This window comes from Pelodiscus sinensis, chromosome 4 (genome assembly GCF_049634645.1).
Source record: "Pelodiscus sinensis isolate JC-2024 chromosome 4, ASM4963464v1, whole genome shotgun sequence".
NCBI classification, from domain to species: domain Eukaryota; kingdom Metazoa; phylum Chordata; order Testudines; family Trionychidae; genus Pelodiscus; species Pelodiscus sinensis.
This window is the reverse complement of record NC_134714.1, coordinates 2,909,046-2,930,775: the sequence shown is the minus strand read 5'-3', so window position 1 is coordinate 2,930,775 and position 21,730 is coordinate 2,909,046. Positions and strand designations below refer to the sequence as shown.

At 52.5% G+C, this 21,730-nt stretch overlaps 3 protein-coding genes across 11 annotated transcripts in view; 1 reads left to right on the top strand and 2 right to left on the bottom strand.

Annotated features, from left to right (window-relative positions):
* The window catches only part of FANCM (FA complementation group M), a 106,904-nt gene extending 103,520 nt beyond the window's left edge, over positions 1-3,384 (bottom strand). For 3 of the 4 annotated variants that reach the window (XM_075926120.1, XM_075926121.1, XM_075926123.1), the window contains exons 1-2: positions 2,378-3,384; positions 433-605 (exon numbers count right to left, since the gene is read on the bottom strand). In XM_075926120.1, coding sequence (XP_075782235.1) covers positions 433-605; positions 2,378-3,182 — 978 coding nt within the window. In that variant the 5' untranslated portion in view covers positions 3,183-3,384. The remainder of the gene's footprint in view (positions 1-432; positions 606-2,377) is intronic. The other variant, XM_075926122.1, reaches the window with a different exon arrangement.
* A 74-nt stretch (positions 3,385-3,458) lies between these two features.
* On the top strand, positions 3,459-15,045 carry FKBP3 (FKBP prolyl isomerase 3). The gene is made up of 7 exons (XM_075926130.1): positions 3,459-3,619; positions 4,641-4,742; positions 7,382-7,489; positions 8,300-8,435; positions 9,389-9,456; positions 13,239-13,336; positions 14,800-15,045. The coding sequence occupies exons 1-7, from the start codon at positions 3,515-3,517 to the stop codon at positions 14,852-14,854; spliced, it is 672 nt and encodes a 223-aa protein (XP_075782245.1). The 5' UTR covers positions 3,459-3,514; the 3' UTR covers positions 14,855-15,045.
* A 3,703-nt stretch (positions 15,046-18,748) lies between these two features.
* The window catches only part of PRPF39 (pre-mRNA processing factor 39), a 37,895-nt gene continuing 34,913 nt past the window's right edge, over positions 18,749-21,730 (bottom strand). For all 6 annotated transcript variants that reach the window (XM_075926127.1, XM_006120710.2, XM_025183429.2 and 3 more), the window contains one exon: positions 18,749-19,595. In XM_075926127.1, coding sequence (XP_075782242.1) covers positions 19,542-19,595 — 54 coding nt within the window. In that variant the 3' untranslated portion in view covers positions 18,749-19,541. The remainder of the gene's footprint in view (positions 19,596-21,730) is intronic.

Genomic DNA, 21,730 nt, shown 5'->3' with positions numbered 1-21,730 from the left:
AGTTTGTAATCTCTAATTTTGGTGCCACTGAAGTCTCCCATTTAAACTTTTAATTCCTTAACAATATGAGCCAGGCAGAATGCAGGAGAGTGTGCTAATAAACATGCCCACTCCCTACGGAAAAGCCCCACTCTACAAATGCATTTTTAATTTCTGACAATCTAAGTTTTAAAAATTTATTTCTGAACAGAAAATGCAGTTCTATACACACCATATAAATTGCTTCTCTCTCCATTCTTGCTGGGCATAATTTATCCATTACTCATATAAAGGCATTATAAACCATAAAATAATTATCTTTGTTAATTTCTTACAAAATCCTCAGTTTAAGAAACTGTAGAGCCATCTGCTTACAATACAGTTTATTTAAATAAACAACGATCACAAAAAGAAATGACTCAGAGGGTGGAGTTAACATTAGTCCTCCATTACCTGGCAGTAGGCATGGTTTCCAAGAGCTTTGTGGGCTTCATCAATAACAAGACACTTTATTTCTGCAGCAGGACAGGTTCCACGAGAAAGATCATTTACCATTATTTGCGGTGTAAGAAAAAAGACCCTCTTATTGTGCCAGATTTCCTTCCTATTGAGAACCTGGGTACCTCCTGGGGGGGGGGGGGAGCAAAAACAAGCATTATTACAGATTTCAACATGGGAAAGTGCCTTAAAGCGGAACAGCATAAGTGAACAGCAGACTTTAAGAAGGTTATCACAAGCAACATCTTGTCCACAAGTCTAAGATTCTTTTAAAACAAACTCATTGGTTGACACACAAAAGCCAATATTCCTCTTAATTTAATTCACATAGATTTCAAGTGACAAGCTCTAATTTGGGCTATGTTTGTTTCTCACTCATGATATATGGATTAATAGCTGTATATAACAGAGATAGGTGACATTTTGCCATGTCTACCCTACCATGTCCATTTAAGTTAAAAACTTTTGCAAACTATTCAGGAAATCTCAGGTACCTGATGACACCATCCACTTGGGACTGCAAATAGCCACTGTACTTGAATAAAAAATTTAAAAAAAGCATGCTCATCTGAATAGAGAGCAGGATGCCTTGGGATGTCAAGGAGCCTCTCTCAGCTCCTAGAAATAGAGAGGAGGGTCATAGCCACAAAGCCTATAGGCCAGCAAGGCAAGAGGGGCGGGTGAGAAGACCTGCCTAACCCCACACTCCCAGCTGGGATTTGATGGCAAGTTTCCCAAGTACACAGAGCATGGAGAGGATGGGAGCACCACAGTAGCTCCACAACACTTCCCAATGCTGATGTGGCAGGCTCCAGGCTTTAAAGCTGTGGTGTCCAACCAGCTCTGAAACAGTGTTCACTATGGGTAGCCCTGCTTATAGAACCATAGAGCTGGAAGAGACCTCAGAAGGTCAGCAAGTCCATCCCCAGGGCTTTGTCAAGCTGAGACTTAAACACTGCTAGGGATGGAGACTCCACTACTTCCCTAGGGAACCCATCCCAGTGCTTCACCACTCTCCTAGGGAAATAGTTTTTCCCTAATATCCAACTTAGGCCTCTCCTATTGCAACTGAAGACCATTGCTCCTTGTTCTGCCATCTGTCACTACTGAGAACAGCCTCTCTCCATCCTCTTTGGAACCTCCCTTCAGGAAGTTGAAGGCTGCTCTCAAACTCCCCCTCACTCTTCACTTCTGCAGACTAAACAAACCCAAATTCTTCAGCCTCTCCTCATAGGTCATAAGGAGACTTGCTTGTCCTGCTGTGCGGACATAAAGTCCAAATCAACTTTGCAACGTCCGTGACGTCAATTGAGCAGCTGAAGTCGATACAACTCGACTGGGCTTTCGGAGGGTCGGCACAGCAGGGAGTAAAAGGGAGACTTCCCTTACTCCTGAGCTACGTCTAGACTGGCATGATTTTCCACAAATGCTTTTAATGGAAAAGTTTTTCCGTTAAAAGCATTTGCGGAAAAGAGCGCCTAGATTGGCACGGACGCTTTTCCGCAAAAGCACTTTTTGCAGAAAAGTGTCCGTGCCAATCTCGACGTGATTTTGCGCAAGAAAGCCCCAATCGCCATTTTCGCCATCGGGGCTTTATTGCACAAAACAGTTTTCAGCTATCTACACTGGCCCGCTTGCGCAAAAACATTTCCGGAAAAGGGCTTTTGCCTGAACGGGAACATCAAAGCATTTGCGCAAGAAGCACTGATTTCGGACAGTGGAACGTCAGTGCTTTTGCGCAAAATCAAGCGGCCAGTGTAGACAGCTGGCAAGTTTTTGCGGGAAAACTTTCCAGTCTAGACGCAGCCCTGGCGAAAGGAGCGCTCCCACGAGCGGGAGCGAGACGGGCTCCGGCGCGACGTGCTTTGCAAATACAGGCTGGCGGGTCACTCGGCCGTACCCGTCATCTCGGCCATGTGGTGCGCGGGGATGCCCATGACGCGGGCGCAGGCCTCCCGCTGCTGCGCCACCAGCGGCTTGGTGGGCGCCAGGAAGAGCGCCTTGGCGGAGGGGAACCAGCGGTAGAAGTTGTAGAGCACCACGGCGGCCACGAAGGTCTTGCCCAGCCCGGTGGGCAGGCACACCAGCGTGTTGGCCAGCAGCGCCGCCCGCGCCAGCCGCTCCTGGTAGCCGCGCACCGCCCAGTTGCTGGGGTAGATCCACAGCGCGCCGGCCGCCGCGCAGAACCCGCTGCGCTCCGCCTCGGCCGCCGCCGCCGCCAGCAGGGCGTCCTCCGCCGCCGCCTCGGCCTCCTCAACCGTCCCAACCGCCGCCTCAGCCTTCTCAACCGTCCCAACCGCCGCCTCAGCCTTCTCAACCGTCCCAACCGCCGCCTCCGCCTTCTCAATCGTCGCCTCAACCGTCTCAACCGCCGCCTCAGTCTCCTCAACCGCCGCCGCGCCGGGCCCGGCCCGATGGCTCCGCGCCCCGCCGCCGGGAGCCGCCTCCCGCCGCGGCCCCGGGGCGCGGGAGCCCCAGCTCTGGAACAGGGTCCGCTGCCCGCCGCTCATGCTCGACGCCTCAGCGCCCGCCCCGCCGCCATCTTGGGGCCGGCGGCGCTTGAAAACCCCGCCACGCTCGGCGGCCGGCCGCGAGCGCCCCGCGGCATGCTGGGAAGCGGAGTCCCCACGGGCCGCCTGGGGCAGGCCCCGCGGCATGCCGGGAAATGGAGGCGGGAGAGGCGGGAGGGGCGGGCCCCGCGGCATGCCGGGAAATGGAGGCGGGAGGGGAGTACGAAGGGGGCGGGCGCTGCGCGGCAGGGGGCCGAGCTGTGCTGGGCGAGGCGCACGGAGCCCGGCCCGGGTCTCTAGGAGCCACCGGACCCCGCGCTGCTCCGCACGTGCCGGGCCGCCCGCGACTCCAGGCCCAGCGGCCCGGCCCGGGGAAGCTCCTCCCCTTCAGCCAGCGCGCGGGTCTCACAGCCCCCGGCCCCGCCCCCTCACCGCAGGCCCCGCCCACTCGCCGCAGGCCCCGCCCCGGCCCCGCCCACTCCCCCACAGGCCCCGGGCGTTGCTCGGGGCGGAGCCGGCGCGGCGAGATGGCGGCGGCCCCGGCGCGGCGCTGGAGCGAGGCGGAGCTGCGGAGCGAGGCGCTGCCCAAGAAGGACATTATCCACTTCCTGCAGCAGCACGCGGCGCAGGCGGTGCGGCCCCCCCGTGAACCCCGCTCCGAGCCCCCCCCGCTCCGAGCCCCCCCCGCCGGGCCCCCCCGCTCCGAGCCCCCCCCGCCGGGCCCCCCCCGCTCCGAGCCCCCCCCGCCGGGCCCCCCCGCTCCGAGCCCCCCCCCGCTCTGAATCCCCGACCCCTCCTGCCGGCCCCCCCCCGCTCCGACCCCCCCCCCGCCGGGCCCCCCCGCTCCGAGCCCCCCCCCGCTCTGAATCCCCGACCCCTCCTGCCGGCCCCCCCCCGCTCCGACCCCCCCCCGCCGAGCTCCCCCGCTCCGAGCCCCCCCCCGCTCTGAATCCCCGACCCCTCCTGCCGGCCCCCCCCCGCTCCGAGCCCCACGGCTGGACCCGGCCCCCCCCAGCCTCAACCTCCCCCCACCAGGCCCCCCAGTTCTCCCCGCTGGCCCCCCCACTCTGACCCCCTCAACCTGCCCGGGAGCCGCCCCCCCAGAACCCACCTGGCTAGACCAGCCCCCCCTCCCCATCCCCCCACTGGCTCTGAATCCCCCGGCTGGACACCCCCCCTCAGGTGCATCCGGTTCCCAGCCCCAGCTCCCCCTCTTTGGCTGGATCCCCTCTTAAGCCCCAGGCCAGGCCCATCCCCGTGGGCCCCGCTGCCTCCAGGCGCTGCCCAGGGCGGAGTCCGAGACCTTCCAAAACTATTTAGCGAAACAGCCCGAAGCAGGAATTCTCCGCCTCTGACTCCCGTTCGCGCAGACTGGGGGGGTTGTGGGACTCGGGGGCGGGGAACGGGAGGACTTGGAACACGTCCAAACCTGCAAGGGGCAACAGCGCTCGTGCGGAAGGGATGTGACTTACAGTGGGGACCTCCTGTACCGTGATCCTTCCAGCCCACTGCACCCTGCCACACCCCCACCCTGACTGCACACCCCCGGGCATTGGTATGCGCGTGACCGATCCGTCCTGCCACCCCCCTGGCCCTGGGGCTCTGCATGGGAAGCCCTGACAGCTCAGCTCAATTTCCCCCTCTTGTCTGTAGTTTCTTGCAGAACACAAGTTACTGGGGCAAATAAAAAATGTGGCCAAGACTGCAAACAAGGACCAGCTAGTTACAGCTTATAACCAGCTTTTTGAAACTCAGGTGGGTACCTCCCTTTCCTGGGCCTGGGTGGGAGGAAGAGCTGCTCCTTGTTCTTCCAGCCCTTCCTTGTGCCTGAGAACGCAGATGGTTTTCGCTCCAGCCCCATTTCCGTGCAATCCAGACTACCGTATATACTCGAGTATAAGTCGACCCGAATATAAGCCGAGGCACCTAATTTTACCCCCAAAAACTGGGAAAAAGTATTGACTCGCGTATAAGCCTAGGGTAGGAAATGAGGCAGCTACTGGTAAATGTAAAAAATGAAGATAGATACCGGGTCTAGCCCCGGAAGTCGGGGCGAAAGCTGCTCCGGTGCCCCTGGTCTGCTGGAGACCTCAGCAGAGCAAAGCCTCAGAGGCGCGGGGAACTGCTGCCGCTTCAATCTGGGTGCCTGTGGTCTGCTGGGGACCGTCCCCAGCAGACCACAGGCTCCCGGACTGAAGCCGCAGCCGCGGGGGGGGTCCCGCGCCTCTGAGGCTTTGCCCGCCTCAGTTCTCGAGATGCTGACTCGAGTATAAGCCGAGGGGGGCATTTTTCAGCACAAAAACTGTGCTGAAAAACTCGGCTTATACTCGAGTATATACGGTATTTGCCTGTTTGGCTGAATCGTCCTATTGCTGAAGCATGTTTTTGTTTTTAAGAGTATGAAGAAAATTCTTGTTGCTTTTCATTTGTATGTGTGAAAATGGCATTCATGGACATCAAAGGACACGATCAGCTTCTCACTCACACTTGCATTACAATAGAGTGTATATGCCTGTTGTGACTCTTACACATCATTGCTAAGTGAAATTTGAGATTTTTCTGTTTGTGGTTTACATGTTTGACTGTACTCTGCATAGTTGGTACCATCATTTGTTCTGCCTGTTTCATGCACACTCCTGCCAATAAGAACAGCCACAGAGTTATAGCTGAGAGGTGATGTGTGCTCTAGGGATGTGAGTGACTAATCGACTATCCAATAAGCAAAAGCTTATCGGATAATCGACACACTAGTCACTTCCCCCGCCCCTGCCCCCCAGCTTGCTGCCTCTGTCAGAAAGAGGCAGCAAGGGGGGGAGGAAGAGAAGAGGGTGCTGGGAGGGGCAGGGGCGCAGCGGCGACGTTCCACCTTTGAAATGTCCCCGCTGGAGATCTGGTACATTTCAAAGCGGCACCACATGGAGCCCAGCTGGCAGCACACAGAAAGCACTTGGGCCTTTGGCCTGGCGGGTCTTGTTCCATTTCAAAGCGGAAGCGGCGTTTCAAAGGGGCAGTGCCTGCACAGCTGATCCACGGCTCCTCTTGGCACTGCCCCTTGGAAATGCTGTGACAGCGTTTCAAAGGGGCAGTGCCACGGAAACACCTGCAATGAATGCATGTTAAAAAAATTAACCCATTAATTCTGCCCTGCGTTAATACGCATTCATTGACAGCCCTAATAACTACGTGACATTTTAGCAATTACGTGACTATTCGATAGTCGCATGGGATGGGGCTGGCAGCCAGTGCACTCCCGAGGAGCCCCCTGCCTCTCCATAGTGCTGCTTCTGTACCTCCTCTGTAGGAGGCAGCAGGTTGCAGGGGGGAGCAGGCGGCTCTGTGAAGCTCCAGCCTGCTCCCCCACACCCGCACTCCTGCCTCTGACACGTACCAGCTCGGTTCCAATCTATAACCCACTAATCCCCCGGTTTTGTTTTATGATTGGAGCAGTGTTAACTGGTCACTTTCCCTTGAATGGTGTCTATGGGCATGTCTACACAACAGGGCTAAAGTTGAATTAAGCTACACAATGTCAGCCACGACAATTGTAGCACTCTTCCTTTGACTTCCCTTGACTTCCCTTACTCATAAAAGGAGGGTTACAGGAGTTGGAGTAAGAAGTCCTCCAGCTCAACTCAACATTATTCTGAAATAACGCTGCTGTGTACCCGAAGGCTACGGCTACACTGGCGTGTTCTCACACAAAAACTCTTCCAGAAGACAGCGTCTGCACTGGCATGTGCTTTTGCACAAGAGTATCCATGCCAGTGTAGACACACTCTTGCACAAGAAAGCTCTGATGGCCATTTTAGCCATAGGGCTTTCTTGTGCAAGAAATTCATGTTGCCTGTCTACACTGGCCTCTTGCGCAAAAACAGTTGTGCAAAAGGGCTTATTCCTGAGCGGGAGCATCAGAGTTCTGGCGCAAGAAGCCCTGACTTCATACAGTAGAACATCAGTTTACTTGTGCAAGAACACATGGCCAGTGTAGACAGGCAGCAAGTTTTTGCGCAAGAGCGTCTGCTTTTGCGCAAGATTGCGCTAGTGTAGACATAGCGTTAGGGTATAAGTTAAGTATTTACGCTAAACAATCTAGTCCCCCTTGTATTTAGTTATGAGACGCTACTGTACCCAGATCTGAAGAAGGGCTGTGTGTAGCTTGAAAGCGGCTTTATTGCCAGTGGAGGGTGGTCCAATACAAATATGACCTCACTCCTCTTGTTCTCTTCGTAGACCCTTACAACTGCAGCGACTGCAGACTTTATTGGAATCCATGATTGATTCTTCTCCAGAACTGGTCCTTAAATTTATTTTGCAGCTTTCATATACTTTTGACGGCCTTCTGAAGGATTTTCTGTCCTATGATGTAGATGGTAATGGTCTTTTTTTCCTTACAGCGCTTTAAAAGCACGGAAAATACAGATAAAGTGACAGAGCAAGTAAAAAATGTCAAGGTTAATGAAGACAAGGCAAAAGAAACCAAGTCAGAAGAGATTGTTGATGAGGTATGTATCTTAGATCAGGACTACTGCCTATGTAGTAGTATGAAACTTGGAATGATAAAAGGGAATGTGAGTAGGTGGGGTTGTGGGGTAGTTGTTAAACAGTGCAGCCTGAAACGGATGAATGAATTGAGTCCGAAATTGTTGAAGCTAAACAGGACAGTTCTTGGAAGTGAAGTGGTAAGGTGGATAAACTTTCGTGAATTGGATGGCAGTGTCCAAGCAGAAAGTGCTAGTGTTACTGCAAAATGTCGTATTGGTACAATGTAACCCCTCGGCATTTTCTCTCGTTGGAATCGTCACTAACTGGATGGGGGATGTTTGAGGGCTAGAGTCCAAGTGAAGAAATTGAGCTGAGCAGCTCAACTTGTACAAACGTAAGGAGACATTAAGTGCTCTTGGCTTGCTGTCTCGCCAGAACTGGCTGCTGGGAAGTGTCTACTGGCAAGTTGTTCATGAGTTTGTATTTGTAGCTTAGTGGAGGACCCTCATCTGATTGAAAAAGTGGACCTTGATTCAATTTCTCTCCCAGCATTTCCTGCATATTTTGAGTCAGTAGCTATTCTCATGCACATTTCTCCACAGCACTTTAAATACCTTTGGCATGATCTGGCATAGGTTACATTTATCTAACCCTTCCCTTGCCAAAGGATGCCAACGTACCGTGCACGTAGTATTAATTGAAAAGCATTTATGGGGGCTGTTCACCTTCGTATCTAAACAACCCAAGTGAATGGAGGTCCATTGTGTGCTTTGAGAACTTGCGATTAGTCATTGGGGTCATGGTAATTCTCTCTTTCTGTTTTAATTTAGGGTCCGCCAAAATATACCAAGTCAGTTCTGAAAAAGGGGGATAAAACTAACTTTCCAAAAAAAGGAGACGTCGTTCATTGCTGGTATACGGGAAAGTTACAGGATGGGACGGTCTTCGACACCAATATTCAAACAAGTAAGGTCACGTGACTAGCAAGCTCTTGCAGGTTGAAAGAGTTCAAATGGTTTCCATTGAGAGGAGTGGAAGAAATTAGCTGGAACGCTGGTCACCACATTGTCTTGTCAGACACTGTTTATATTTCTTAAAAAGCTTGAATGGACTGAGTCCTCAGATTGCTTCTGCCCCTTCGTCCTGGTGAGATCGGGGTCTTCCCGCTGACAGTTCTTGGGATCATCATTCCGAGAGAGAAAGCAGGACTCAGTAACCAGATCCCTGCATCTGCCTCGGGCCATGGATAACCTGAGGCATACTGACTTAGGCTCTGCAGAAGGGCTTTTAATTAGCTATAGAGCGTGAGGGGCAGTAGCGTATTTAACTGCCCGAGCAGACGACGTGTAGTATCGATCGTGTAGACGGGTTTTGGGGAGAAGTGTGTAACGTGCAGAGTTTATGGGGAAGGGGACAAGTGCTCAAAAGGTCCATTTGGCAGCAGTGTTGCAGCTCTGTTAAAGGGACAATGTCATTGCAGTGGGGTGTAAGGGTCTGCTCATTGGTTTACAATCCATTTTCTACTCCAGTCAAGGGTTATAACATTGGTGCCCTGCTGATGTTACCCAGCATGTTGCAAGCCAAATACAGTCTCTTTCTGCATTTCGAATTCCACAGCTAGATGGAATCCCTCTCCCACATCCATGACACTCTGGTGCTAATGCAGCTGGTAAAGAAACGATGGGCACTTGCATCAAGACTGAATTGCCCCCACTGAGTGCTATTGAGCTGCTATTTTGAATAATTCAATGATACGGAATGTGGAGAGATTCCTTTATCGCCCATAAACGAGCGTACATCTTGGTGCAGTAGATATTTGGGGTGCATAACCGTCGGGGTAATTCTGGTCAGAAATATTAGTGAGAGCTAGTTAAGGGTTTGACTCTGGCTGGATAAATGTATACACAAGTGTTTTGCAGGTTCAAAGAAGAAGAAAGGAGCCAAACCTTTAAGTTTCAGAGTTGGCGTAGGAAAAGTTATCAGAGGCGTAAGTAAACCCCATAAAAGTCTGATCAGAGCCTGATGGGGATTAGCCCTTGGTGTGCATCTGTTGGGTGCTGCTTTGCGTTATATGGGGAAGGGAGCGAGTTGACCGCTCTTACGCCAGTTACATGTTCCGTTTCAGTTGTCCATAAATGCACTTGAACGTCTGGGGGCCGGTCCCTTCCCCTAACTACACATGGCCAGCAGTATTAGTGGGGCGATCTTTGGCGCAGCGAGCGCTCTCGTTCCTTGACAGCGCGTAGTGCTCCTCGGCTGGGGGCAGCGTTCAGTGGAGTCCCTCTGGGTGTCCTGCCGTCGCAGCCCTGCGTGAGGTGCTTAGGAAGGGGATTCTCAGGACGCAGTGGAGCCGAGTGGGGAAGTGCCCGAGGAGAAGTGTGGAATGCAGAAGAGGGGCCAGGGCGGAGGACCAGTTCCTCATGGGCGTGCGGGTGCCTCATCCCCACGGGTTGAGCACAGGCACTTGGCAGGCTGGAGGGAGGCACCTCTCTCGGCTTGGAATTCGCTGTGATCCCTCCCCTGGCAGCAGGGCCCACACCAGAGATGCGCAATCATTTGAGACTGGGGGCCACTTCACTAGTTTTTGAAGTGGCCCCGGCCACCCTGCAAGGGGCGGGGCCTCTGTCAGAAGGGGCAGACCAGGGCACTTCCATACTCCCCTCCCACAGACCGTGATTGGTTTGGGGGTGGGGGGGGACACGTGAAGTCTTTGCCCCCGTGTCCTCTCCCCCCACCCCCGCCTAGAGAGAACTGCCAGCTGTTCTGAATAGCTGGTGGCTCCCTCTAGGCACCTGCCCCCCTGCAGGGCAGGAGGAGACTTGGCGAGCTCCCCCAGGCCCAGTCTCTCCCCCCCCCCCGCAAGGGGCGCATGGCACTTAAAGTGAAAGTGAAAGTGCGTCGCGGGAAGAGACCTCGTTCGCTCCCCAGGCCCCGATTGGCCCTGATCTATGGGCCGGATCTGGCCCACGGAAGCCCCTTGCCCACCCCATGTGCTGTGCCAGCGAGACCACTCGGCAGCCCATGGTAGCCGTAGTCCAGAGGTCATGGCACTGGTGAGATGCCAGGGTCCTGCACTGAGGCCCCTGCACTGAGTCGGAGCAGGGACTTGAGCCCCAATCTCCCATGGAACAGTTCTGTGTCCTGACCACGTGTCTGTGTGGGGGGGAGGGGATAGCTTCTCTGTCTAAAGAATTAATATCCATTAGGCCAGAGTGGGGAGCAAGGGCCGCAGTCAGCACGGCTGGGGAGTCGGGGTTGGGTCCCCGCGCCGGTGAAGAGTCAGGTCTTTCCACAGACTGGAGCCGCACCAACAGGGCAGAGCGGCCCAGAATAGTCAGCAGCTCTCTGGAGCCATTGAGCCACGTCCCGGATCCAGATCAAGCGAGCCAGGCGAGGGCCCTCGCCCCTGAGCTGTGGGTCTTCTGATCCGGACGGGCCCCCGAATTGCTGCCTTTGCCCTGCGCGGGGCAGGGAAGGTGCGGCCCAGCCGGGGACGCCTCGTTTGGGAAATGCCATGGGGCTTGTCGGGCGAGGGGCGAGAGCTTGGCCTGTCGCCGGGCGCCTCTGCACTGCGCCCTGTAGAGGGTTTGGTGGCAGCTGAGCGGCGGCTTTGTCGGTCTGTTGAGCCTAACGAGGCAGATGGGCACTCGAGCCCCGTGTGCGCCTGGCCCTCCCCCTGCCCGGACTGACAGCAGGTGCTGGTTCCAGTCACCTGGCAGGCCAGAGCCCCTCTTTGACGCACCGTCTCCCGGGTGCAGCGCCGGGCACGTCCCCGCGCTCCCGTCATGCCGTGTTTGCTGGCCGGCTCTCTGCCGGGGTGCTGCGGCTGAAGCTCATCCAGGACTCCGGCAGGCTGATGCACGCCTTTGCAATCCAGCTCCGTCCGTGCGCAGGGCGTGGTGCTCACACTGCCACTAGCGCAGAAGGGTGGCCCTAAGGCTAGGTCTGTGCAGCCACCCCCCGCCCCCCCGCAAGTTAGCACTCTACGGTGTCAGTGTGAACAGGCACCGTCAGCTGCTCCCCTCGTGCAGGGGGTTGATCTAGTGCTGTAGCCAAAGCCTCACGCCCCTGACGCAGCTGCCTGCCCGGGAGGGCCTGGTGAAGGGGGGCAGAGGTGGATGCAGTGGGGCGGGACGTGTGAACCTCTCGGTGCAGAGCGGAGCGCCAGGCCTGCGTTTTGCCTCCATTTGCTCCGGGCAGCAGTAAGTCTTCGCGCAGGCGAGTTCCCCACCAGTGCTCTGCCCGACTGGTGCTGGTGCTGGGTGGCCGTCCTGAGACAGGGTGAGAACCCAGAATGTCACTGGGCCCAGGCCCACTCTGCAAGCGCTCGCTTGTGAGAGCTGCTTGGCTCCACTTTCGTCGCTTGCTCTAGATCAGGGTTTCCCAACCTCTGGGTCCGGACCCAAATATGGGTCAACATTACATTTCAAAAGGGTGGCCAGGTGTCTCCCCAGGTGGCTCTTAAGGAGCCATTTGCACGTTTTGAATTGCCCTGGGTCACTAAGCCTTCCTGAATTGTCAGAACGGGTCCCCATCGGGAAGAGGTTGGGAACCGCTGCTGTAGAGCGTCCATGCTTGGCTTGTGGACACACACCTCCCACGGCTGAGACGGGACGTTGAATTTCGACTCATCAGCGAGCCCAGTCGTGGACTGCATTTCCATCCACTACTGGATTAGTCGATAAAGGGGAGGGGGCGCTCGCTATCCCTGCTGCGCCTCTGCCTTCGAAATGCAGGAAGAGCTGCCCGCGGCTTTTGCTACGTTTCAAAGGCAGAGGCGCAGCGAGGAACCTGGTGTGAGCAGCGACTGCTTCAGTCCTTGCTCGGGCTGGGTTCCCGCTGCGCCTCTGCCCGCTCGGTCCGTCCCCCGACCTCGCTGCCTGCTGATAGAGGCAGAATGGTGGGGCGATGCGAGGAGTTGGCTCAACTACTCCCCTATGTCCCTAATAGGAACACCGCCTGTTCGTCGTGATAAGCTGGTACGGAGCTAAACTCCGAACACTAGCGGGGAGGTTTGGCATGGGGAGGACTGGGCACTGAGAGAATTAGCTGTCAAACTTCAGAAAGACCCAAACAAAGTGCACTCTGGGTTTTCTACTCCTACTGCCGTACGGATCTGGCCTACTAGGCTATGTCTGCACTGGCGGGTTCTTGCACAAGAACACGTCCACACTGCCATGTTGCTTTTGCGCAAGAGCGCCCATGGAAGGGTGGACGCTCTCTTGCTCAAGAAGGCTCCAATGGCCATTTTAGCCATAGCGGTTTCTTGTGCAAGAAATCCCTGCCGAGCGTCCACACTGCCCTCTTGCGCAAGAGAGCTCACCCGTTAGAAAAGAGCGTAGCTCTTGCGCAAGAAGCCCTGTCTGCCGAGGCCGGACTGTAAACCATCTGCGCAAGAGTGGGTGGGCAGTGTGGACGCTCTGCGGGTTCTTGCGCAAGAACCCGCCAGTGTAGACCTAGCCGTGCGTCTTCACATCTGGGGCACAATAAAGTGGAGACTGATGGCCGCTGTACTGTGTGCGCCTGCGCAATGCATCAACTCAGTGGCAGCGAATCCTAGCGCAGCTCTCGAGCAGGTGTTACCTGTGGGAATGTTTGTTTTTTAAAAGGAAAACTCCAGTTGTCCAGCACTGCTTGAACGCTGCGAGCCGGAAAGCGTTGCAGGGCGTGTGCTGTGGCTCAGAGCCCAGGCCCTTAAAGGACAGAAGCCAAACGGGGGAAATGAGGTCGTCTTTTGAAGTTCACATTACAACGCACTGTCTTTTGTAGTGGGATGAAGCTCTGCTGACGATGAGTAAAGGGGAGAAGGCTCATCTGGAAATAGAACCGGAATGGGCGTATGGCAAGAAAGGGCAGCCTGACGCCAAGTATCCTTTCACTCGAAAACACGACCGGCACGGGCCGCATCTCTTGAGAACGTGCTTGTTGCGCGTAACGGCTCCTTGCGGCAAGGTGGTTCCCTCTGGAAACCCGTGAGCGAGGCACAGCCGGATTTCTGGCCGGGTGAACGTTGGCAATGCGGTGTCTGACTTACCGGACGGGACTCGCTCGTGCTTGTTTCAGAGGTCGCTTCTTTCAATGGGCCGGGTGGGCCCTTAGTCATAGAATCATAGAGCTGGAAGAGACCTCAGGATGTCAAGTCCAGCCCCCGCTCTAGGCAGGACCAATCCCAACTAGATCAACCCGGTCCCAGTCTGGCCGTTCTAAACAGTTGGGGAGAGCTCTGCTGCCGTTGCAGCAACAGCAGTTCAGAGAAGGGGTCTGCACACGTTCCAGGATAGGCCTGGAGGGAGGACGTAAGGAGAACAAGGGAGAGGACTGTCCTGCTGAACGCTGCCTGTCTCTGTTCCTTGCCAGCTGTTTGTGCTGCTAGCAGGAGGGGAAGGGAAATGTCACCTCTTTGTCTCCGTCCTCTCAACTTGTGTCCCCCCTTCCAGGACAGCAGCAAGGGCTAATGGAAAGGAGACAGGACCCCCACTGAAACGTCTCAGCAGATTCTGAGCACTGCTCCCCCCTTTGGCAGCTGTAGGTCGGGGGTCGCTGACCCACAGAAAAATCAGTCGGGGGCCGCACACAAGCAAGAAGCAAAAAACTAAACAAACCCCTCACTGACACGGCCCCCAGGGCCCCAACCAAAGACGACGACCCTCCCCCCGTTCCCCTCGCACACCAGAGCCTAGGTGGGCCCAGGCTAGTAGGGTTTGTGCGCTCCAGCCCGCGAGGGGACGGCAGGGGCCCTGAATCGCCAGCATGAGCTCCCCAGTGTTGGGTGAGAAGCCCCTGGTCTCGGGCCAGATCCAGGTAAACTGGGGCTACTGGGCCTTAGATTTCCCGCCCTGCTGTAGGTTCCCCCTTGCTCCTACTCCATGGCTCTTTTGGGACCTGTAGCTCTGACAAGGAAGTTGATTCTCTCCAGATTCCCCCCTTCCTAAAACCTGAATCAGCGTCATTCAGAGTACCCGAGCAGGAGGCAGATTTATTGCCGTATCTTCATCCTGACGTGCTTCTATCATTGCACATCGGGGAGGGGAGAGGGGCGTGTCATTCCACAAGCATTTCATTAAGACTGTGAAACCTGCTGAACCGCTGGCACTGTGGGTTCCAGAGGGTCACTGCCGTGTTCCAGAGATAGTGAATGATTTCATGTCTTGGCTCTAGCATGCAGCCTTTCTGGCTTAGGGAGGAGAACACTTTCCCAGCGAGGGGTTACTGAAATGTCAGGTTTGGAAAGGGCAGCCCACACAACAGGTGGTAAATCACATGGTCGGTCTAGCCAACTTATGCATCAAACTGGATGGTGTGAAATTGTCTTTAACTCTTGTGCAAACAGGATTCCTCCAAATGCAAAACTCTTCTTTGAAGTTGAATTGGTGGATATTGAATGATATCGAAGAACTTGGTTCTGTGCTGCTGTGAATTCATCCATGCGCGAGATCTGCAAACTGCAATTCTGTTCTTACAGCTTCAGGAGAGAGTTACAGCTGTGGCCTTCTGTATTGAAAATCATTGGTTTTCTCCCCTTCCCCCCAATTGCTGTACAGTAAAACATCACTAAATAAAATAGTTTATACATGCAGCTAGTTGAACTTTTTTTTTTCTTGAGTGTCCCTACTTCAGTAAACTGACCTGGAAAATCCGTTCTGCTGCAGTGGAAGAAGTTTTGTACAGTCTGTTGCAACAAAGGGAGAAGGGAAAAGCACTTCAATTGTCTCGGTTTTCCCCTCCACATTGACCTGGCTGTTAAACCCTCCCTTCTATGCCGTTGCACTTCTACCTTCCTTTAAGCCCCTAGCAGTGCCTGCTTCAGACCCATGTACGCTGGGTGTCCACTTTTTAGCTTTGTGCAAGGAAAATTCTATAAGCTGAGCAAGCAAGCCCTGGCCAAATGCTTACTGCAGTTGGCTTAGTTGTCTTTAGTGATACAAGAGTGGATTTTTAGAGGTTAATTAAACTGCACTCTACAGGCAGTCCCTGGATTACATGGATCCGACTTACATCAGATCCCTACTTACAAACGGGGTGAGGCAACCCCGCACTAGCTGCTTCCCCCCAGCAGACCAGGGAGACACGAAGCCAGCGCGCCCCCCCCCCCAGCAGACCAGGGAGACACGGAGCGGCTTTTCTCAGCAGACACCTCAGCTTGAGAATAAAGGACTGAGGGAAGTGAGGTGTGGGAGAATAAAACTGAGCTCTGGAGAAATGTCTGGCTAGAGTTTCCCCTACAATATGTACCAGTTCCAACTTACATACAAATTCAACTGAAGAACAAACCTACAGTCCCTATCTTGTACGTAACCCGGGGACTGCCTGTACTTGGAAAGAGGAGCAGGACAAGACACAGCACTAGCAGCTACCTCTCAGTAGTGTTCCAGGCATAGCTCAAGGTTTAGTTGGACCTTGCGGAGTAATGGTATCTGGTGCCTTTTTACCTCTGTAAGTAACCACTGGAACAACTTAGCAGGGGTGGCTGTGGATTTTCATATCAAGACTGGATGTCTTGCTCAACACTTCAGTTCGTCTATAAGGTGCCACAGGACTCCTTGCTGCTTTTGCTCAAGTGTGTGGACTAGGATTTCTTTGGGGGAGTCCTAGGATCTGTTGAGATCAAACCCGATGATCAGTAGCCTTAGCTCTGAATCGAGGTTGGGCAGGAGCACTGGAGGCTCAGAGTTATGAGAATAAATTCCTGGATCTTAGAAGGCAATAGCAGCCACGAAGAAGCTTAATCCCTCTCCCCCAGGAAGAGCCCTTCTCCTTTTGGAAACTACAGTCCCTCCCGTGATTCCAGCTGGGGCCGTTTCCCACAGGAATAGAAATGGATAGCAGTCTGGGTCCTGTGGAGGAGCATTGAAAATGTTGGCTCAGTTGAACACATGCTTACTGAGGAGGAGAGTGGTGCAGCTGCTTAGTGTGTAGTTCTAAACTGTACAGACTGGAAGCTGCAGCCTTCTGCATAAGTGGCACAATATCGTAGTTGAGGCGAGAAAGGCAGAGTTCAGTTCTGTTCCCCACGCTGCAGAAACATGCTAATACCTCAGAAGGTCATCAGGTCCTGCCTCACTGCAGCAGACTGGACCAAGAAAATAACTCAGAAATGGTGTGGGTTTGTCCAAATCATTTAAAACCTCCAAAGAGAGGGATCCCAAACCCTTTGGAAGCCTATTCTGACACCTCGTTTTGCCTTGTAGTTAGTCTTTGCTACTGTCTAACTCTAAATAGCCCTCGGTTCCAGTGGGTACAAGTGATGAGCTTCGTGTTGAATGGACATGCAGAACAGGACTCCTTTCAGATCACTGGTGAGTGCCTGGAGTCATAAGGCCTCACTATTCTTCCAGACTGTCCTTTGCATCGGGACAGTTTCATGTAGCACGTTTAACATTGCCTCTTGAGAAACCGCCAGCTCGCCTGAGGTCCTCGTCCCTTATTTCCTTACAGGGAACTCTACTGACCTAATCTCAGGGTTTGTTAGTCTGTTTTCTTGCAGTTCCTTGTCCTGATTCCACTGCCCTCGTGCTTGCCATTCCTTACTTATGAAATCTGTCAATTCCTGGTTGCTTCCACATTCACAGCACTTCCTCCACGTTGATCTGAGTTAAGTCTAAAAGGGCTGTTGTCCTGAAACAAAAACAATTCCAGGGATTGATTGAACCAACCCGGCTCTGGGGCGGGGGTATTGACACAAAGTTATTTCTCCTTTATGAATGTTTACCACTTAAAAGCACTTTTAAGACTTTCAGAGACACACTATCAGGTGGCATGGATGATTGATTTGCAGGTTTTTATACCCAGGAACTGTGGCACCCGAAGTATTGGAAGAGGAGCAGTGCAGGGGCTGGTATTAAACATGCGGATGCTATAGAGGAGCGAAGTCGGGGAGCAGTTTTGCAACATGCTTGCCCCAGACCTGGTCAGCAGAGCGTCCTGGCCCACCATGGCACTGCTCCAGTGTTGGTAGTTTGAGCACTGCAGAATGCCAACTAGGATTTGTAGCTTTGATTTCCATTGCGTCTCGACTTCAGAATTTACGCCTAGGGCTTCTCAACCGACTGTGGCCTTTGGGGATGCAGACGGCAGATCCAGCAGTGGAAAGTTCCCTTTAAGTTGTACATGCTCAATACTGCCATGCTAGCAGCTCATGGTGGTTTAAAGGTGCCTGCGTGAGGATGGGCAACACCTGGGAGTAGATCACCTTAAGATCCCAGGATTGTTAACGACATGTGTCACTGGGCCTTACAGCTGCAGAGACACAAGATGCCTGCGGCTCGATGTCAGACCAATGTCTGCTGAAGAGCGTGTGCTGGCTCCAGCAGCTGGGGACAGATTACTTGTTCAGTGCCTATTCTACTCATTCCCTTTGAAGCACCTGGAATTGACCACTGCCGAAGACTTAGACCCGTGGTCTAAAGATGTTAAGTTTAGATTAATCAACTAATTGAATAGCTGATGGAAGTTGCATCGACTATTCGATTACTTGACAGGGCACCTCCGAAATGTAGCAAGAGCATCTCAAAGGCAGGAGCGCGGGACAGTCTAGCAGTCCCCTGCTGGCCCCATGTTCCCTGCTTTTGAAGTCAGAAGCACTGCCAGTTCCCTGCAGTGTCCCTGTCCTCCCCCCATGGAGAAACCAGCTCCCCCCAGTACCAGCTAGTGCTCCCCCTCCCTGCCTGATAGAGGAGGGATGGGGGAAGTGACTTATCGTATAGTCGACTAGTTGTCTACCTCCCTACCTTGGTCTGGCCCAGAGTGGCCCTTACATTCTTAGCTAGAACTGTACACTACATTGTATGACCAGGGGCAGGAAGTAATGTTAGACTAACAGTTATTGGTGAATGAGTCAAGCTTTTGCGCTCTAAGAAGTTGTCTCAATTACCAATTTGTCAGTATTACACAGGCTTTGTCACTCGGGTATGTGAAAAAACCACTCTGCACAACAAGGCTACGTCTACACTGTGCGTTGTTGTGCAAGAAGAGATGCAAATGAGGCACCATTTTTGCAGAAGGGGCTTTTGCACAAGAAGGAGCTGTCTACACTGGTTGTCATCTACACTCCAGTTGAACACCCACGGCTGTCCCCGTCAGCTGACTTGGGCCTGAGCTCTGCTGTCTATACTACAATTTTATAGCCCCTAAGCCTGAGGCAGCTGACCCAGGCCAGTTGTGGGTGTTTCACTGTAGTGTAGACACACACACATTCTTCAGCTGGGCAACATTGAGTTTTTACACACACATTTTAATGAGGCAAAAACAAGACAATCCAACAAAGCTCAAAGACTACTTACTGAAGAATGCCTTGGTTTTATTACAAAAGAGAATGATCACTTTGATCAAAATGAAAAAGTTTGCTCACAACTTGTACGTGAAGAATTCTCAATACAAACATCCACCCCAAACACCATTGATGCCTTTTTAAAAAAGGGATGCAACCATTTTGCACTGCATTAATTTGTGACCCCAAGTTAAATAGAAAATACATGCTACAAATTTCAAATGTTGACATTACCGGATACATTATATGATCATGGCAATAAAGACTCTTTAGGGTACTGCTCACTGGGACCATGAAAAATTTCAAAGGAGGAGCATGGCAGGAAATGAGGATTTTGGATGGCGAAGAGAAGAGCAGGTAAAGATGAAAACAATCAAAGAGTACCTGCTCATGTTCAGACACTGTTCTATATTGCTCATCTCCCGTAGTGGCTACTGTGAAACACCGGACAGGAGAATTTCCTCACTGCTTGAAAGACAGCTTGAAGGATTTAAAAATGCCTACTGAAGCAATGCTAACTCAGAACAGAACAAAAAAGCCTCCAGAGAAGTTTCCATAAGTTAGTGTGGGAAATAAAGTTGCATTGATGGTAACAAGCAATAGTTACCATACCTAGATCGATGTATCATTTACCAACACACAACTCCTGCTTCCCGTATCCTGTTAGCATGGGCCCACTTCACATGCAAAAAGACAAAGCTGCGATATTATGATAGTTCATTTGTTCACACCCCTAATTTAAAAAAATATATTTCCATACTCCATCTCTGCTGAAACTCTACAACAGACGCCAGTCTCTCTTCAGCTCAGGTTGGAGAAGTATAATACTGTCCGTAATTCCACGCATTCTGGTAGTTGTACTGGAAAAGAGAAATCATGGGATAAATGAGCAGAAAATCACTTTCAATATTTGAGAAGCTGTAATTTCAACAGACTACCTCCACCCGTCCCACCAGGAAAGATCACTTATCCTGCATCGACTGGTCACGTACCCGGAGCACTTCAAGGTGGTCCGGTGCGTGGAGACCACGTGTTACCAGACTGGAATCTTTTTAATAGCTCTGCTATTCCACAGAGCTCCATGTGCACCCTCTGAACTTGTGAGAGCATTAAGGGCAGGGAGGCCATGGACTTCTGGCAGCTCCCTCCCAAATCAGCCTGTGGTTGGTATGGACTCTGGATCCCAGCGCTGGGGTCTGACAAGGAGCCCCCTCGCGGGATGCTAGGAGTGAGAAATTGTAACTATTTTGGTCAATAATCGAAGCTCTGTTCCCCTGTCCATTTGGTTGGTAGGTTCCTGCTTGGCAAGTCTCAGATACTAGTGTATTTCTGAAGTAGGCTGAAGACGTTGCTGCATCGGTATTTGAGTCTCCTTAGGTCTAGGACAGGACAAAACTCTTCTTTGTACCAGATGCTGAAGTAATCTTGCAACTCCTAGCACTAACATTTGCCAACTGGTGGATGCCTGGAGAAGTCCTGGAAGACTGGAAAAGGACGAACATAGTGGCCGTCTTTAAAAAGAGAGACAGGAGCAGCTGGGGAACTATAAACAGGCAGCCTGACCTTGGTACTTGAGCATTTACTAGACCAATGTATAAAACAGTCCATTTTTGAATGCCAGAAAGGAGTAATCAGCAGCCAGAATGGACAATGGATTTATAGAACCACAGAACTGGAAGGAACCTCCAGAGGTCATCAAGTCCAGTCCCCTGCCCTCACGTCAGGATCAAGCACCGTCTAGGTCATCCCTGTCTGTCCAACCTGCTCTTAAATATCTCCAGCGATGGAGACTCCACAACCTCCCTCGGCAACTTATCCCAGTGTTTAACCACCCTGACAGTTAGGAAGTTTTTCCTAATGTCCAACCTAAACCTCCCTTGCTGCAATTTAAGCCCATTGCTTCTTGTCCAATCCTCGGAGTTAAGGAGACTTTTTTTTCCCCCCCTCTCCTCCTTGTAACAACCTTTTAGGTACATGAAAGCTTTTATTTACCAATAACAAATCCTGACAAACGAGCCTGATTTCTTTCTTTGACAGAATAACTAGCTTAGTGGATGTAGAGAAAGTGGTGCATATAACGTACCTAGAATTCAACAAGGCTTTTAAGACCGGCCCCTGTGACATTCTGATAAATGAGTTTGCATTTCTCAATCTCTCTGGAACGGCCATTCAGTGGCTATAACACTGGTTAACACACACACAAAATAACTGTTAATGGAATGTCAGACTGAAGGGAGATCTCAAGAGAGGTTCCCAGGGATCTGTTCTAGGTCCAATATTCTTTTAACGTTTTTATTAACGAGCTGTAGGTATGAGCAGATTACATTTGCAGGTTACAAAGCTGGGGAAAAAGGAGGGATTGCCAACACTCTAAGATAAGGCTAAAATTCAGAGAGATCTTGATAAATCGGTGAACTTGGCCTTAGACACCAAAATGAAATTCCACACACGCAAATGTAAGGTGCTAAACCCAGGGGAAAGCACAAATGCACAAACACAGAGTGGGGGATAACTGGTCTGGCAGCAGCACTCCTGAGAAGGAGCTGGGAATTGTGGTGGGTCACACCCTCAACATGGAGTCAGCAATGCAATGCCCTTGCCAAAAAAGCAAATGCAATCTGAATTGCATTAACAGAGGCACAGCATGCATGTCACGGGACAGGGCAGGACTGCTCTACCTAGTGCTGGCTAGGCCCCACCGAGTCCGCTGTCAGTTTGGTTACTACCGGACAGAAAGGATCCAAAGGGCAAGGGGCAAAGATCGTAAAACGAATGGAATGCAAACCGTCCGATCAACAGCAAAGGAAATGGATCCGTTTGGAAAGAGGGCATTAGAGGGAGGACAAGAGAGCATCTTTAAATACCTGAAAGCCTGCCGTAAGGAAGATGGGAAGTTGTTCTTTCCACAGAGGGCCGGACAAGAGGCAGTCTGGTTGAAACTCTAGTCTAGCAGATTTGAGATTCAATCTTGAGAAAAGCGCCGACTGTAAGAGCA